The sequence below is a fragment of the Pseudopipra pipra genome, chromosome 6 (assembly GCF_036250125.1).
Source record: "Pseudopipra pipra isolate bDixPip1 chromosome 6, bDixPip1.hap1, whole genome shotgun sequence".
NCBI classification, from domain to species: Eukaryota; Metazoa; Chordata; class Aves; order Passeriformes; family Pipridae; genus Pseudopipra; species Pseudopipra pipra.
The window spans coordinates 28,172,400-28,190,669 of record NC_087554.1 but is presented as its reverse complement, the minus strand read 5'-3'; the positions used below and the strand labels follow the sequence as shown (position 1 = coordinate 28,190,669).

General features: G+C 35.2%; 1 protein-coding gene across 9 annotated transcripts in view; it reads left to right on the top strand.

Annotated features, from left to right (window-relative positions):
* Nucleotides 1–18,270, top strand: part of UBR1 (ubiquitin protein ligase E3 component n-recognin 1) — an 88,249-nt gene that overhangs the window by 6,231 nt on the left and 63,748 nt on the right. For 7 of the 9 annotated variants that reach the window (XR_010431278.1, XR_010431279.1, XM_064658158.1 and 4 more), the window contains exons 2-8: nt 5,353–5,609; nt 7,637–7,715; nt 9,927–10,037; nt 14,841–14,971; nt 15,572–15,713; nt 17,309–17,371; nt 17,688–17,811. Coding sequence is in view for 7 of the 9 variants with exons in the window: in XM_064658158.1 (XP_064514228.1) it covers nt 5,353–5,609; nt 7,637–7,715; nt 9,927–10,037; nt 14,841–14,971; nt 15,572–15,713; nt 17,309–17,371; nt 17,688–17,811 (907 nt within the window). In the remaining 2 variants the exon portion in view is untranslated. The remainder of the gene's footprint in view (nt 1–5,352; nt 5,610–7,636; nt 7,716–9,926; nt 10,038–14,840; nt 14,972–15,571; nt 15,714–17,308; nt 17,372–17,687; nt 17,812–18,270) is intronic. The other 2 variants (XM_064658154.1, XM_064658156.1) reach the window with 1 other exon arrangement.

Genomic DNA, 18,270 nt, shown 5'->3' with positions numbered 1-18,270 from the left:
CTATGTATTTGGTTGGAATTCACTTTTGGGAAGATCTCTGTATATTTACACATGGGAAGAAATAGTAGTCTGATCCCACAGAGGAGGACAGGTTTCTCATGCAAGATGAGGTTATCACCTAATGATTCATTCTCAAGTGGTACTGTGAGGTACTGCTTCTTTCATAGTTTTCTTCTGAAAAACCATTAAAGTTTACAGATTACAGCTTTTCTTATACAGCACAAATCAGGACGAAGTGGTTGCTGTGTCTCCTCTTTTGACAGAACTGCTTACACTTGAGAAACATAGCTCTGCAGCTCCTCCTGTCTCCCTTTTTCTTCCTCTTTCATGCAGTTTGAGGATTATCCTCATCTTAAAAAAGATGAATGTGACAGGAACATGTGACTGAAGGAGGAGAAGAGATGGGCCTGGAGAAGGTTAGAGTATAAAAGAAGAGACAGAAGACAAAACGTGTCTTTGACATACACTCTTCACTAGCTTCAGGATCCTGAATGCCACCTTTGCCTACCATTTTCAGTACTTGGGAATGCCCACGGACATGGTATGGATGTTGCTCCTTATGCAGGAAAGGTGGTGGTGTGCTGTTGCGGTGATAACTCCCTCAGCCCATTTGAGTGGTTGGTTGTGTTTTTTTTTTTTATGGGCCATGTATGTGTGTATGGGCCATGTGATGGCATGGCTGTTTCTTTGGCTGACTTTCATTAAAAGTGAGGAAATGACCAAGCAACCCCTCAAAAGAACTCTGCTAAGGTCACTAATACAAGTATTTAAAAGCTGAGAAATTTCAGAATTCAGATTTGAGATGAAGCTCTAATTTGCTTAAAATGTATGTGGAGGTGGTTTTTCCCTAAATTCAGAATGTTTTCCAGTGGAGCAGTGTCAGTTGGAGTAGAGTGTATTCAGGCCTGCTTCCTCTGGGCTTTACTCTGTTAGCTACAGTCTGTGGGCCACCCTGAGTAGAGTGTGAGTGCTGGCAGGCTGTGGAGAGCTGACTGATAGTAGTATTTTGGTTACATGGTAGTGTTTCTTCTTTAATTATGTTATCTCATGGCATCTGCCTCTTTCAGTACTCTTTTTCAAATTTATTCTTGAGTGGAATCAAATCTGAGAAATTACTTTTCTGTAGGGCTTATTTGTAGCAGAAATTGGAAGATTAATTAGAGGTTGAGAAAGAGAAATAAGATTTTTCTTCATGAAGACATTTGAGTCATACAATGGTTGAGGCACCTCTGGAGGTCATTCTGTCTAAACTCCCAGCTCAAACGGGGTTGCTTAGAGCAGGTTCCCTGGGACCATGTCCAGTTGGCTTTTGAGTGTGTTGAAGGATGGCAACTCCACAACCTCTCAGGGCAGCCTATGCCAGTGCTGGGCAGAAAGCTGCGGTACAAGCTGCATGTTGGCTTGCAGCTGTCTTGCACAGCTCTTATACTTTTCCAGCTCATCCTGTCAATAAAAGCAAAAAACCCTATCAATTTATTAATTTATGTTTTTTTATATCTGTAGCAATTGAGCACTTGACAGTAAAGGAGTAAGTGAGGAGAGGGCAAGTGGGACTAGTCAAACTATTAGTTGAGGTATTCAAACTTGAATTTCAATATATATCTACAAGGTGACCAAGCTGGCATTGGATGATCAATTATAACTTAGGGGTGTGCTGTATTTGGCAGCTTTTGTATTGTTGGTAGTTTTGTATGTAATTTTATACAGTTGAATATAGTATGCTAAACAGATTTTTACAAAAGGATTAAGTTACTTCTCCTAGGAGGCACAGAGGCTATGTGATAGGTCTGATGTTTACCTTGGTGCAGCTTTTAGAAATAGGAAAAATAATGTTCTTGTTTCTCTTGTGAATATAATGGATATTTCCTGGTTGGTGTATAGGTTGAGGATATATTCTAGTGGGTTCACCAGAAGACAGACAGCCTGCTTGAGAGTTCTCTTTCTTCCCTTGTTCCCCCTCCTTCTCTACTTCCTGTCCTCCCTTCTCAGGACAACATTTAAGCAGAATTAAAAGCTTTGCACAGGAATGCTTGAAATGCTTGTGAGTTGGACTGTGTGAGAACCCATTTTACACTTCTGGCAGACTTTCTGGAAAGCTCAACCCTGTGTTTCTTGAAGCTGTGACGTGCTTTGGACCAGCAACGCAGAATGCAAACTTATACTATCTCTTGGGAACATGACTTATTGAGATAGAAGGGCTGCAGACTGGGATTCTCTTGTGCTTTGGAAAGAGAGTATGCTGAGGGGTCACATCCCACCCTCCCACATTTGAAAAATACAGTAACCAAATTGGGAGGGGAATTTGGTAATGCCATAGTACAGTATAGGTGAGATTAAAAAAAAGCAAACTACAGGAGGAAACATGTTTAAGGAAGAACATTGTATTATGGAGTTTAATTATGAAAAGAATAATTCATTTCCAATCATCTTAAATGAGACATATAAAAAAAATAAACCTGTGATCAAGTAATTTATTTTTCAGTTACCTTTTACAATTTAGTATCTTTATCAGAACCACCAGCTAGATGTGATATTTTTCTTTAAGTGTTGATATACAAGTATTTGATAAATTTGGATTTTATTTTCAGTTGCTTTTTACAAATTGGGGCCCCAGGTAAACATAGTTTTTATTTAACAAAAAAAGTTGCTAAGTAATTGAAAAATTTGAACAAGTTAGTTAAAATAAAAAGGCAGCTTGTTCATTTGTTTCCTTTTCCTTTTGTTCCTTAGATCTGAAAATAAATATGTATCTATATTTGAGTGCATGTATGTATACAGATTGCATATATGTTACAGGTGTGTGCTAAAGCTTTTTTGACCAATATGGTGATCACAGTGGTGCTTACTGCTCAGGTAAAATTCTAGAACAAAACCAGATTTATTTATTAGCACTGGAATTTAAATGAGTGTTTTTTTTTTACTTTGTGGATTGATCTTCGTTTTCAGATATTCACAGATAGGTTGAATGCTTTGCGATTCAAGGATTCTGATTAGACTGATCAACTTGGTCTTTTAAAATGTGAGGATATCTTAGTATGATTGTGGATGAATTTGCTCTCCTGCTTGACAACATTATCCCTGACTTATCTTTTCCATCAGCATCTGCAGTGCATTTTCACCACGATAAATGAAGTAATGGACTACCTAAGGGTAATGCTGAGGAAGATTGATCGCCAAAATACCAGTAGAAGCCTCAGGCTAAAACTAAACCTATTAGAAATGCAGTGTGTCTTATTAAAGCCATAAAGGAAGTGTTTAAAGTGACTACAATGTGGAACAAATGTCCTTTAACAGATTACTTTTGGGTGATGGATGTTATTGTTAATCTAGGCTGTTTCAATATGGTATCGCATTTTTGTTTTTTCCCTTTAGATTTTCTGTGTAGGCAGTTTTTATACTTGTGTATGTGAGATAGACATACAGTTTTCCAGAAAACAAAGATGAGGTTTTTACATGATGTTTGCAGATCTGGTTTTCAGAATACTGGGATTGCAGCACTTCTGACTGCATATGTTCTTGGATTCATTTCTGATTTTGAAGAACTCTTCTAATGTAGGTAGTAAATTAGGGAGCTGTAGCCTTATATTATTTATTCTATTGTAGTTTAGAATTCTCTTATTTAGTCAGTTAGCACTGGAACAGGTTGCCCAGAGAAGTTGTGGATGCCCCATCCCTGGAAGTGTTTAAGGCCAGGTTGGGTGGGGCTTTGAGCAACCTGGATTAGAGGAAAGAGCCCCTGCCTATGGCAGGGGTTTGGAACTAAATGATCCTTAAGGTCCCTTCCAACCCAAACCATTCTGTGATTCTATGATCTCTGTGTTGAGTCAGTTGATGTAGGTTTTGTTTTAAATCAGAGTTGAGGATTTTTTGCATTTCATGTAACATGATGTGCATTTTTGTTCTTTAGCTTTATTTGAGCCTTCTCTCAGTCTGAACTCTTTGGTGGTTGCTTTGCTCATCCCTGCTTGCTGGCCTGGAGGAAATTCCATTTAAAGCTATTTATGAAGTTACGTACTTTTTTCTTTTTTTTTTTTTTTTTGCACTCACCTTGAGTCCTGTGTGTGGTTTTGGGCGCCACAGTCTAAGGAAGATATAAAGCCGTTAGAGAGTGTCCGAAGGAGGGCTGCAAAGGTGGTGAAGGGCCTTGAGGGGAAGCCATACGAGGAGTGACTGAGGTCACTTGGTCTGTTCAGCCTGCAGAAGGGAGAGAGGGGAAACCTCATCGCACTCTACGGCTTCCTCATGAGGGGAATTGGAGGGACAGGCACTGATTTCTTCACTGAGAGAGATCAGTCACTGGTGGTGACCAGTGACAGGACCCGAGGGAATGGCCCAAAGCTGTATCAGGGCAGGTTTAGGTTGGATATTAGAAAAAGGTGCTTCTCCCAGAGGGTGATTGGGCACCGGAACAGGCTTCCCAGTGAAGTGGTCCTGGCTGTAATTCTGCTACTGTTCAAGAAGGATTTGGACAATGCTCTCAGGCATATGGCGTCATTCTTGGAGTTGTCCTCTGTTGATGTTCCATGTAGGTCCCTTCCAACTTAGGATATTCTGTGATTTTTGGACATAAACCAAGGTTGTGTATGAAAGGATGGTGTCTTTAGGAGCCTTATTATCCGATTTGCAATGGGGAAAAAACAAAAGTTATTTGTAAATAATGGGAATAATGTGAAAGAAAGAATATTTAGACTTGAAAGACAGAAATAGGACAATCAGAGAGAATGGTTCAGAGAAGTAGAGAAGATGGAAGTAAAATTAGGGACACAAGTGCTTTTATTAATTGTCTTATAAAAATGAAATTGCATTTTTGTCTGGTTTACCAAGGACTTAAACTTATATAATCATTTGGGCTTCTTTCTCCCTCAGTGGCAATTGACCTCTGATGACCAGTTCAACAAGACTTTCAAAGACCATTAAATTGATACATGTTTTGTGACTATAAGCAGGCTAAAGAACAAATACCAAACTTTTTCCAACTGTGGCTGCTGTTCTTTCCATTTGTTTGCATCTGAACAGATGTTGAGATTTGTGTATTGGTTGGCCTGTTGGGAAGCACATAGTTGGAAATTCATTAGTGCACAGATTGCTCTACAGTAATATAGCACTTGCCAGCTCTTGCCTTAGAGTGTTTTAAGAGAAGACTTCGAAGGACCAGAGGTTTCTGTGTGGGTACTAAAAGGAAAATAGTAGAGAAATTCTTGGGGAAACCATGGTTTCTTGGAATTTTTTGCTCACTGAACTGACTTCTACCATGAATTCGGAAGTCTCTTCTGCATCAGAAGTGCTTAATCCTATTTTCTTCATATTTATTTATTTGTTTATGTTTATCTCTGGGTGTACTTTTTGTTGCAGTGGTGTGATGAAAGGTTCGACTTCCAAGGCACATTTTTACAGTGCTTGGCAAAACATGTGCCAAATATTTATTCAGCTGAAATGGACCCCTTGCTGGAAAAACAAGAAGAAATGGTCCAGGCAGCAATATTATATCCCCTGGAGTGTTATTTGTTTGGGGAGGACCCAGATATATTCCTGGAGAAGCTACAACAGAGTGGAACCTCCCAGCTCTGTGGAAAGGTGTTCAAAGGAGGGGAGACAACATACTCTTGCAGGTAAGAATGAAGGTGTGTTACCATAAATGCTCCTATGTGAGTTAATGCAGCAAAGTCATTTAATTGCATATGAAAAGAGGGCTCTGGCAGAAAAATGGGGAAGGAAATGGAAAGGATACTAAAAGTACTGAAAGCCATTCGTTGAAGATATTGGATGGTAGGGTATGAGTATGGGGTCTGTACCTGAAGTGAGGGAGAAAAGGCATGAAAATCTGTGTATGGTGCTGTACTCACTCTTTTGAAGTCTAAACCAGAATTCATCATTTTTGAGTGTCATCACTCCTTTGCTTAAGCAAAAGCTGTGTGACAGTGGTAATTTTTTCACCTTTTTTCTCATCCTGAAGTATATTAAAAGTAGTAGCTCGCTGGTTTGATAGAATTTACTTTATTAATTCATATTAATACAATTATATAAACAATGAGTATAATTAAAAAAATTATATTAAAAAGCCAACAGTCTTTGTGGTGAATGTAAATATTGCAACTGTGCTGGCAATTCATGAGCATTAGTTTGATGCTATTGTCATAGTTTATCCTTTTTTTTCAGTTTATTTTAAAAGCCTAGAAAATTTAATCAGGAATACTGAAAGAATATTATTAAGGATGAAAAATATTATTGTGGCTAAAAAGTCCAGCCCTTAGAATTTAGGAAATGTCAGAATGAAAGCTTTCTGTAAACATTATGTTTATGAATTATACTGTAAAGTTTTAATCAGTCACATACTCTGCAACATTTTCTAAGAATAAGTTAGTGCTGTGTATGAAAGGAGAATAGTCTTTGAAGAAGTCCTTTTGTGTGTACTAGGAAGTGTGTAGTGAGTGTACAGTTGTATGAAGGAAAAGGATGGACAAGGCAGTTTAGTGCTGCTGTAACAGGAATAATTCTGTTCCTGCCTCTGTGGAGTTGTTGTGTGATAGCAGGCAAAAAGACAAAGCTATGTATGTCAGAAGAGGTCTGTTTTTCTTAGTTTTTTGAGTTTCTGTCTTGCAAAAATGTGGTAGTATTTATACAAGATACTGTACATTTGTACTATTGCAACTGAAGCTAGATATACATTTGCTTTAGACTTTTAATATGCTAAAAATAATAGATACTCTAAAGTATTGAAGTCTAAACATCGTGAATTGGGCATTCCAATCTAGCAGGCACTTCTAACTTAATTTTTTTTCTTTTAACTCACCTTTCAGTAGATTTATGTTAATAAATGAATGTTACTGAAGTATTGAATTATTGTAATGATTATTAGAATCTGAAGGTTTGAAAGGAAGTTATTTCTGAAATCAGAATTACCATGCTATTTTAATTGTATTGTAAAAGAGGCTTGAACTAAATGTTGAACAATGGTATAAAGTAAAAAAACTTGATATGTTGTCATTTAGCACCTGTCATCCACATTTTGCATAGAATGAAACAGCATTTAAAGAAAAAAGCAACCATGTTTTAAGTAAAAATGCAATATAAAAAAACCCATGTATGTGGAACAGAAAAAAATGGAATTAGATTGCCCGTGAGTGTAGTTCCAGATTTTTTGGTATTTAAGTGCATGAACGAAACTGTTGAGATTAAATTTCAAAGTATATATTCCTGGCTCATTTAATAAAGAATTCTCTTTAAATTTTAATTTCTAACTGTTCTAAAAGTTAGAAACATAACCTAGCAGAAGTGTAGCAGAAGTTTAATTGGCAAACTCACTACAGATGTTGGCAGCAATAATAAAGGTTGATTCAGAGTCCTCATGGGTTTTAATAGCTACTCATTTTTAGCAAAACCAGAAAAAGTTAGCAGCAAGTTACAAAAGTGGAAAATGAGCATGATTTTGATGGAATCTGATATAACAGGTTTGAATACATAGTTCAAACCTAACAAGACTATCATCTTTCTGTGACATAGAGTAGCCAATGTTTTTATAATTTGAAGTATTGTTAATCTCAATTTTTTTTTCAGAGCAGCATTTTCTTTTGTGCATGAAAATTCCATGTGTTTGTTTTAGAAGGTTTTCCAGTTACAGTTATCATTTTTGTTGCAGAGACTGCGCAGTTGATCCAACTTGTGTGCTCTGTATTGACTGCTTCCAGAATAGCATTCACAAGAATCACCGGTACAAGGTAGGAAAATATTTTAAGAAATGATACTTGTAGCTTTAGAGAAGTTTTTTTTTAGGATATAATAATCTGTATATAAACCATTAGTAATTTTATTGTTAAAAAAAAGAAATTCTGGGATTTATGAATTACTTAATTCATAAAGCCTCTTTTAAGAACAGCAACTTTCTAATTGAAGAACCAAAGGATAAAAGAGTGTTTATGAATGCATATATTGTTATTCTCTTTGGCAGTATCACACAAGTGTAAGTCAGAGCAAAAAACTGTGAATAAATATGACAGTCATGTCCTAAGTCCCAGTTAGTGTTGTTGGCAAATTTAGAATGAATGTGCAAATAGAAGGGGCATTACTTCAGCACTTAGGATGCAGGTTCTACATGTCCACTTTGTTCCTCCATTTAGATTTGCATAAACTACTTAGTGCTTTAGTGTGGACTACGATGAAGTGACACCAAACGTTAAGCATCGATTTTTTTTATTTTTTTATTTTTTTTTTTTTTAATTTTTTTTTTTTTAAATTGAGGAGGTTGTTCTAGAATTGGGTCATCCTTTTGGTTCTCTTTGAACCAAATCTATGTTGTCTTTGAGAGATTCCCATGCTTTATTTAAAGAAGGTTCTTTAAAATAATTCTTAGATAACTTCCTACCTAAATTGTTGTCATCTGATTCCTTCCCAGACCTCCTTTTTTGCTTGCCCTTTTTACTGAGAACTAATTTCAACAGCCTTGGAAGCAGAAATGGAAAACAATATATTGTGTCATTTTTACAGCTGGACTAAGTCTGCTACAAGAGACAAGAAAATGTACAGAAACACTATGTATTCAATTTAATTATCTTTCATGACCAAAAAGGGGAAGAAATTTTTTTCATTTTGGATTTTCTATTCATTGGCATGGTATCCGTTGAAGAGATTTGGCTTCCTTCTGTTATCCATTGTTCATAAATCCCCTTTAAGTGGGTATGTTTCAACGAGACACAGTTTGGAAGAGGGTCCTAGCAATCTTAAAAATGATTGGTATTAAAGTACAATATTCTGCCCCTCTGTGTAAGTCTTTGTGTACTGATCTGAACATATATTGCAGATACTGACTCAAAGACGTACAAAAGTATTTGGATAACGCGAATATAACTTCTCTATACTTATGCATGCACATGCACAGTTTACAGAGAGGTAGGATGAAAACCCAGGGAAAATAGACAGGAATGATTACAGAGCAGTTTGGAACCACAGCTGGCCTGAGAAGGTGGTGTTATTTCCCTGTTTTTCAGTAACTGCTTCAGGCAAGACATCAGCTATCGAAATACGTAGTCAGATGAGAGCAGATTTTCATTGTAAATATGCAATCTAAAGAATACAGATTATGCTCTTTAGAGATTCATAGAATAATTTATGTTGGAAGGAACCTAAGAAGGTCACCTAGTCCACCCTCCTGCTTGAAGCATGTCTAATTAGATCAGGTTATTTTAAAATGTTTCAAGTAAATAACAGATTTTTTAATGTCTTTTTATTGGGTCACTGAGGGTTTTTTATAATTGTTTCAGGATTGGGGATTTGGAGTAAGCCAAAGATAATTGTTTTTTTGCTTGAGTTTTGTCTGAACTTTTTTCCAAAATGAAGGGTCAGAACTTGTACTATTCTGAAAGTGTAATCCAAAGTTAAAGTTAAAAGAATGTGTTTAGATGTGATCATGTTATCTTTTCTTTTGGTTAGAAGTGAAGGTACTAGTAAATGTCTGTTTAATATGTGCTTATTCTTCTTTATATTATTTTCTAACTTTATGAAGTAATTTGTAAAAAAGGCATTAAGCAACTTTGCTATAATTTTGGGAATAAACTCAGAAATTATTATTTTGCCATTTTTGAAGCACTTATCAGTCATAGGCTTTTTGACCTACTTTCTAGTTAAATTAATTTAAGACTTGCATACCTTTTTGTAGCAGCAACTATATTTCCTCCTTTATTTTCTGCTCAAAGTTTACATTTTACCCCGCTGCTCCTCTGATAAATCTCCTTTTATCTTAAAAAAAGCAAAATGTTGTGGTGAGGCTGTTGGTTGTGCAGCGTCTCTTCTGTTTTTTCAGTAGATATTTATACTTGTGTTTGACTTAAATAATGTGCATTTATACTTGTGTTTGACTTAAATAATGTGCATTTCTATTTTTTTTCTTGCATTTTATGTGCATATTTCATGACTGAAATACATGGTTTTTACAGATGCATAGCTCCACTGGAGGCGGTTTTTGTGACTGTGGAGATACAGAGGCATGGAAGGCTGGACCACTGTGTACTAAGCATGAGCTTGGATCATCGAGTTCTCCAAAAGAAGTAAGAATATTGCTTAAAGTGAAATAATAACTACTGTAAATATTGCCTTTTTTATTTTAAAAGTGCTTATTCCTATATGTGTATTGTATAATTTATGTAGCAGGTTCAGTCAAGCTGAATTGGGATTTCTTTGGTCAAGGTGTTTGAAATCAAACATATATATTGACATCCTTTGATTCACACCCCCCCCATTTGTTTGGAGACAATTTCATCACCCTGTCTTGTGCATTTCAGTCTTTCATTTGGAATTAAAATTGCAGTCACTTGCTCCTTTCTTTGTTATGTTTGTTACTCAGTTCTTACTTGCAAATAATTGGTTTACCATTGGTTAGTAAATGTTTAGCTGTAGTACTTGATTTTAATAATATTTTCTCTTTTTTAGTTACTGAACAATTGTTTTTGTCGGTTACTTCTGGTGTGTGATCTGTCACTATGACTAAAATAAGTTTCTGTGTGTTGAAACTAACCTCTTATGCTGGGGTGTCTCATGCTTATCGTACCTCATAAAGCAGCATTTTAATGAGAAATGTGCTGTCTTATAAGGAATTCTCAAAGAGAATGTAGGCTTATCACTTGCTTCAGGTAAAATTGTGTTTTTTCAGAGTGGTACAGTCTGAGATAATCAGGACAAAAAAACCTTAGCATTTTCATTGCAAATGCTCATGGTTTTGTTGCAAAACTGCTGTTATTTATGATCTGGCAAAAAAGTCAGATAGAAAATAAATAAAGAGCTCTGGATTTACTGAAAAATGAGACAAAGATTTCCTTCACTTGTTCATCCTTCAAAAAACTCATGATAATTAATGGATTTCAAAGATAAAAATAGTTGAAGCTTCATGAAGGGGTCATCTATCACTTGGAGCTTGTTGCTGCAAAGCTTACCTGCTTCTACTTCAGTAAAGTCTGTTTTGCCATGTAGTAGTACCTGGTGTTCTGAAGGAAAATAGGATTTTTTTCTGAGTGCTAGATTGCTGGTAGTGTTCATAAAGACATACAGGAAGGTAGAGAACTCAAATCTATCAGCTTCAAATACTACCTTTAGATACTGCGGAAAATTTATGCTACAAGGTGCTCAGTATCAGATTTCTAGCTGAGTGCAGAGAGGTCTGTATCAGATCACAAAGAGAATTTAGCAGTATTAAGACAAAATGTTCATGTCTCAGTTGAGAATTAACTGTTTTTCCACTTGAGAACTAAGTGTTTCCAGACGAAAAATCTCCATTACTCCTAGATAAGTGATACTACTTTTTCCTCAGGTCACCAGTTTGTCTTACAGAGAGTAGCTTGCATTCATTATGGATTTCAACTTTTGGGATGGCTCACAAAAAGAAATCACACAGATAGCTGGGTGAACATGGACCTATGAAGCACATCTCAAGAAATATAACAAAGAGATTCTAAACAAAATAGATTGTATCTCCTGCCTTTAAAATTTAGGTCTGCATGAGTTCTTCTAATGGTTGTTTCAGCACTTTACTTTTGAGAACAATATTACTTTTTGGTTACAACTCTGACCAGAGTCCTTTTTACTTCCTGCAGAGGAACATGTTTCTCTGCAAGGTATAGATTTTGATCTCATGGATCTGGTATTGGCCTCTCTGACAGCATACTCTGCTTTTTACTTCCCTTTCCTTTAGAACAGCTTTTTCATAGTAATGAAATAAAAAACAAATGTTAAGAAAAACACTGAAACCTTTAGCAATTTTACCAAAAAAGCTGTTTCACTCTTGTTTAAAATCACGCTGTCCAAATTTTGTGGGCTTTTTTTCAAAACCAAGTTTAAACAAAGCTTGAGGGGAAACTGTGTTCAGGGCTCCTCTGCATTTTGTTTGTTTGGATGAAAATAAGCTGCTCAGAATACTCTTCAGGGCATTTGTGTACAATGGAGATAAAGTTAAAGGACAGATTGGATCAATAGTGACTGCAGCTAACGCAGTGTCTCTCTGTTTTCAACTTAATTGAGGACTATAATCATACCTGTGATCATAAGGAAACAGGGAACCTCCCATGCTTCTTCAAGGAATATTTCTCTACCAATCTCTGATAAGGTCTTTGGTTGGCTTGCAGTGAATTTGTTTGATCCATCACTTCTGTCATGGAGCTGTGAAAGTCCAAAGATATTTTACAGCTGCTGTCAAATAAAGTGGAACATACTCCTACATTAAGTGCTACCTGAGAGTTGTGAATGATAGAAAACATATAATGAGACAATTATTTGAATTTGAGGAAGTAAAAGGTTGCTTATTAGTTCTTTGTTGTCAATACATGTAGCTATTATGCAGCCAATATATGCAGACTTTGTAGTAAAAGAGTAAAAATACAACCACTATAGTAATGCAATGCATTCTCTGTTTTGAGAATCAAGGAGATTCATAATGTAGGAATTTTGTCAGCATACAGTGCTTATTAAAAGAAATGAGTGGCAAAGCACATTTGATGCAGACGTCTTGCATATTTCTTTTCCAGCATGTTTTCTGGTAGTGCAGAAGTGTTTATTCCATGCTTGTCAAACAAAAAGCACTTTTTGCTGGATGATCCTAACCAGTATTCCTTTAATTACTCTTAACTGCAGAGAATATATAATTTTAGAAAGCCCACTCCGGGCTTTTAGGATTTATCCATTTCGTATCTATTTCAAATGAATGACTTCCATATGCCAGAAATATAAAAATCTTTTTGCCTAAATATATATTTAAAACCAGCAAACTTTAAAGATTTGTGTCTGAGATAAGGAAATAATACTTCCCAGGCACTTTTTTTTTTAAAAAAGATTGTTAATGATTTTAAAACTTTGGTACTTGAACTTACTTTGTTCATTCTTCCACGATTTTGGGTTTTTTAAGCTTTACCTTGAAGCTTAAACAATTGCATGTTTTTGGACATAGTTCTGAGACAATTTTATTTTTACCCTTTCAATTTACATTAGATGTATCTTAATTTCATTTTACTGTGACTTCTATATTAATATGGATAGCATGGGAGATGGCATTGCATCATTTAACTTTTCACTACTTGTATGAGTGCAAGCCCCACTTTTAATAATTTATAAATCCTTTGATGTGATTTCCTTTGATTTTTTTTCTTCTCCCTTTTTTTTTTTACAGACTGAGGTAGAGCAGCATGTCTTACTATAGAGTACCTATGCACAGCTCTGAGTTTTCTCCAGCTCTTGTTGTTTTTTTCTCTAATATACATTAGTATTTAAAAAGCCAAACTCTTAAGAAAAACTGGAAAAAATTAGTATATTTACAACTCGGTTCAATTAGATTATGCTTAGCACTATAGTTTTTTTCATTCTTCTCCAAACATGAAGATTATGATAACTTTATCAGTCTGTGAAAAAAATAATTACCCCAGACATTTACATTCTTAGTTACGCAGATCTACCATGAGCTTATCCAAAATTAAGTATGTACCCATAGCAATATTTATAGACCATGATTTTATTGACAGACATTTTTAGATTGCATGTCTGACTCCAAATTATTCTTCTGATGCTTAACAGGTCAGAAAACTGTTGTTCAGAGCTTTAGAAGTAATTGCTCATGTTAACACATTCTTCCATTACACTTCTAGCTTTTCCATCATATCTAGTGCATTATTCAACATGATTTTACTTTTTTTTTTTTAAAAGCTGTCTGCTTCATAAATCAATAAATGTGACTGTAGTTGATGTAAGAATTTTTGAAAATATGGTTCTTAATTGTATTAAAAACATTGCTCTTTCTGTTCTTTAATATTTAATTTGTGTCAGATTGTGTATTGCAGAAGTGAGTGCCCTTAGTACTTTGGGATTTAAGGTCATGTGTGAAAAGCTTTATTCCTGGAAAGCATCTGTGTTTCTCGTCTTTTCTTTCACTCTGGCACAAACATGCCTGTTCAGATTTTATAGGCATTTTTAATGAACCTAAAATTATAGGAAACTTAATGCAAATACTGTAGAAGACATCAGCTTCTGTTTCTGTGTCATGACTGTATATGAAATTACTGGATTTGGTTGCGTTAGCACTAATAAGTACCTTACATACTGTTTCTGTATGTGTATACTGAAAGTGTGGCACAGCTCATCCAGGCCCTTGGATTACAGCCCTCCTGTCATACGTTGTCATTGCAGTGTATCTGATCTTGTACCTCAATAGTGATTGCTTCATTCTTAGGTACAGATTTGGTAATGTTTTTTTTTTTTTTGCTTATAACCTTAATTTCTCTCCTGCTTAAATGCTTATAGAAATGATTAATGTTATGTGATGTAGACAATTCACTTGATGAGCTTTGTCGGCGTGGATGGGAAATACGTCAGTTCTCAGGGATATTTTTGAATGATATCTAGGTATGGGATGGGATCTCTGAAAAAAATAGTTAGTATTCCTTGGATAATGCTGTTTGATTGTCAAAAATGTTTGACAGAATACCCCCACAAAAAAGAAAGCAATGCAGGAAAAAAATTTTGATCTGGACTGCAAACTTTTAATATCTGCATGTGTACAGAAAGCTGTTGAACAGCTTTTTTAAATGTAAGTTTAAAAAAAACCTGAAGTTTTCCAACACATTTGGTGATGCCTTTTGTAATTTAGTCCTAGATAAAACATGGATACATAAACAAAAGGTAGGTGAAACTGTTGGAATACTACTGAGAGCCCTTCGGATGAAAAAAACTTTGAATAGAAGAAATTAGGTGAGAGTAATTTGCTTGACAGTCATAAAAAGGATAATTTCCTGAAACAAATATAAGTTATTCTATCAATGCCATTTTAAAATTTTTAAAAATTCTTTTCCATATTAATATTATCTCATGTTTTACAGAATTCTGAATGTCAGTTGAATGAAGAAATTATGGAGCACTCTAGGAGGGTGTTTCCCTCTGTGATAAAATACATTGTAGATATGCTTATCTGGGAAGAAGAAAAGGAACTGCCTCCGGAGCTCACAGTTAGGTAGTGACCTATTTCCAACTTTCTCTTCAATCTCTTGATTGTAATTTTGCCTGGGGTATTCTCACCCTTGTGCTGACATATTAGTGCTGAAATCCCTGTAAACAGTACTGTAGTATTTTTGGCCTAGAGTTATATGGAGAAAACCTTTTGATGCTTCATGGGAAAAGTAGTGTATAACTGTGCTCCATCAATCACCAAAGGGAACTGCTCCTGAGCCAGCCTGATCTGTAGTACAGTGGCAGGTCTTGGTGTACAGGGGAGGAAGTGCCAGGGCAGTGGAGAGACCTGCCAGGAGCCAGTAGGAGACACTGATGAGGCCTGTCCTAAGGGACAAGGGAGCTGAACAGAGCTGAGAATATCAAATAACTTAAAAACTTTTCTTTTGTACTTGATAAATGGTTTTTGTGGCTTTTTCTGGTATAGATGGTGGCAGGAGGCATGTCATTGTCATGAAGAACATACTTGATTTTTCTTCTAAGATTTTTTTTTTAATATTTGATATTCCTCTCAAACTATCAAGTAAGCTGTTGCTTGTATTTGATAGGACACTATTTACAATTTTATTTTTATTTGTATGATGATATGTTACCTTTTTCCCAGTAGAGAGAAAGTAGACAGCTACTACTGTGTCCTTTTCAATGATGAACACCATTCTTATGACCATGTCATCTACAGCCTGCAAAGGGCACTTGGCTGTGAACTTGGTGAAGCCCAGTTGCATACTACCGCCATAGATAAAGAGGTTAGTGCCTTGGGATGTGGGAGAAAGTCACCTTTTAATCATTAAGAATTGCCACTATAGTCACTTGTTTATAGAACCTTTGCTTCTTGGTTGCTGGAGCTTGAAGAGAGAAAGGTCCATTGCAGAGTAACTACTAGTCAGTGCCTGCTTTAAGAAAGTTTTGTTTTTAAACCATATTAGTTGTTTTTTTTTCTCAAGACAAAAAGCCAGTTTCTTGAGAAAGGGAAGAGCTGATTTATCTGAAGTTACTCCTTTCATATTTAGCATATTTTCTTAATCTTTTTTTTGTTTCTCAGCTGCGATTGTTTTATTTTAGTAGTATTTCTCTGAAAAATATACGAGTCAGAAATACACATAATCAGGTACATTTAATCAGAAATGTACCTTACATTTTGCAAGAGTTACTACTTGTTCTGGCTCAGACTTAATTTGAACGTTTAACATTTTCAAAGACAGGAAATAAAAGGAGGAAGAATCCATGAAGCAATGTGGGGAAACCTGACAATTTTACTGCTGCATTTTTTGAATTAATATCCTGTGTAAAGACTTTATACTAGTAATGTGAACTTTTTTTCCAATGGGGCGGGGGAAAAAAGCATGACCGGTGTTCGAATGATCTGAATTGTAACCATATTTTTTTACCTCATGGAAGTATAAAAAAAAGTTTGCACATGGAGAAACTTTGTCTAAAGCTGTATATATATTTGTTGTATATTTACATATAAAACATCTTACTAATATCAGAATCTTTTTTTAATCTGTAAAAACTGTTTTCTGTTTGTTTCTCTTTGTCAAGTAATGAAAATTTAGTTGTATTTAGTTAGCAGGGTCAGTCTTACGTAATTGCAAGTCTTGTTCTGTAGTTGCAGGTTTTGTAAAAAAATGTATATACATGCATGTTTATAGAATAACTTTCAAAGGTTTCTCTTATGAAAATTCCTTTTGATTTAAGTCTTAAGTTTTGGATCAAGAATTTATCAGGCTGTTCATTTTACTAAGTGCCTGCTACAGTACAGGACTAAGTTATAGCATTTTAATTTTAACAGTTCCACAACACAGAGTTACTTCCTTTCTTCTGGTGTGAAGTTCTGCTATGTGGAGAAATTGCTAAGGAAGCACATACTTCTTGTTTTCTTTGAGTGGAATTTGAGGTCTAAGCTGGACCTGTTCTTGGCTTTATTGAAAGAGCTATTAAACCCAGGTTTACAATATACCCTGGTATTTCATATTCAGAGGTGAGAAATTGTAGGAAAGATTGTAGAAAAGCAATTCAGGATGAGTGTACTGTGTGCTAGGAAGAAAGTTGATATGGTTTGTATTTAAAGTAATATGTAGAAATTGTTCTCATCTGTTTTAATGTATACATGAATTTTCCTTATCGAATAATATGAACATACCTAGGCTTTCTGTTGTTAATTTAAATAGCTTTTTTCTGTAGACAACTATGTTAATTTTTATATGCTTCTAGATATCTAATAGCACTATGAGTGATGTTGGTCTCTGTTTTTCTGTTATGTAAAAAAAAGTAATAGAAAGGGTCAGACTTGTCACATTTTAGGTTTGCTTTATATTGGTGTCAATATTTTTTTAAACAGGGTCGTAGAGCTGTTAAGGCAGGACATTATGCCTCTTGTCAGGAAGCAAAAGAAGAAATTAAGGTAACTTCCTAAAATACTTTTCTAATTAAAAAAATCAACCTCATCAGTATTAATAGCGAAGACTTATTTGTCTGCTTTAAAGTCTTTAACTTAGTATTTCCATGGTTTTAATACTTGCCTGTGAACTTTTTAAAATTCAATTTATCCTGCCACATTTGGGATGGATAGATAAATAGATACATAGATAGATATCTTCAGAAATAAAACATCAAAATGTTTTCCTTTTTTGGTTGGGAGAGATAGTGGGTGGTGAAGATAAATAATGAAATGAATGTTATCTTGATTTTACAAGTACTAATATTTACCTGACTCCTAGAGGCATTCTGAAAATGTTTCTCAACGACCACTTCACGTGGAAGTTCTGCACGCTGATGTTATGGCACACCAGAAGTTTGCTTTGCGCCTTGGTTCTTGGCTGAACAAACTCATGAGCTATTCAAGTAAGTGTAACTAATTTTTGTTACAATAATGCCATGGCAGCATTTGGATGACTAATTCCCTCAGAAATATCTTTAGCCACGTTGTATATGATATTACCTTAATTAAAATACTTTCATGTTCCTCCTAAGTAGTAAATAAATAATACAGTAGCGTTTCAGCATCACACACCCTGTTATTTAAAAGCTGCTATCCCCGGTGCTGGTGGAAAGCTGCAGAACATCTCCATCAGTGAAAACATATATCCTCTGCTTGAATTAAGTCCTGCTTCAGATTTGATAACTGTGATTAATTAGATAGTGTCAGTAAAATAAGCCAAATATAGCCTTAATTGAAAACATTATGTAGTAGTGGAAAGTGTATTTTAACCTTTCAGACGTTGTTCTGGTGTTGGATGATGCTCATGGTTTTAAAGAAGATTTCTGAATCAATGTACTTTTGATTTCTGTTACTGTTTTTTT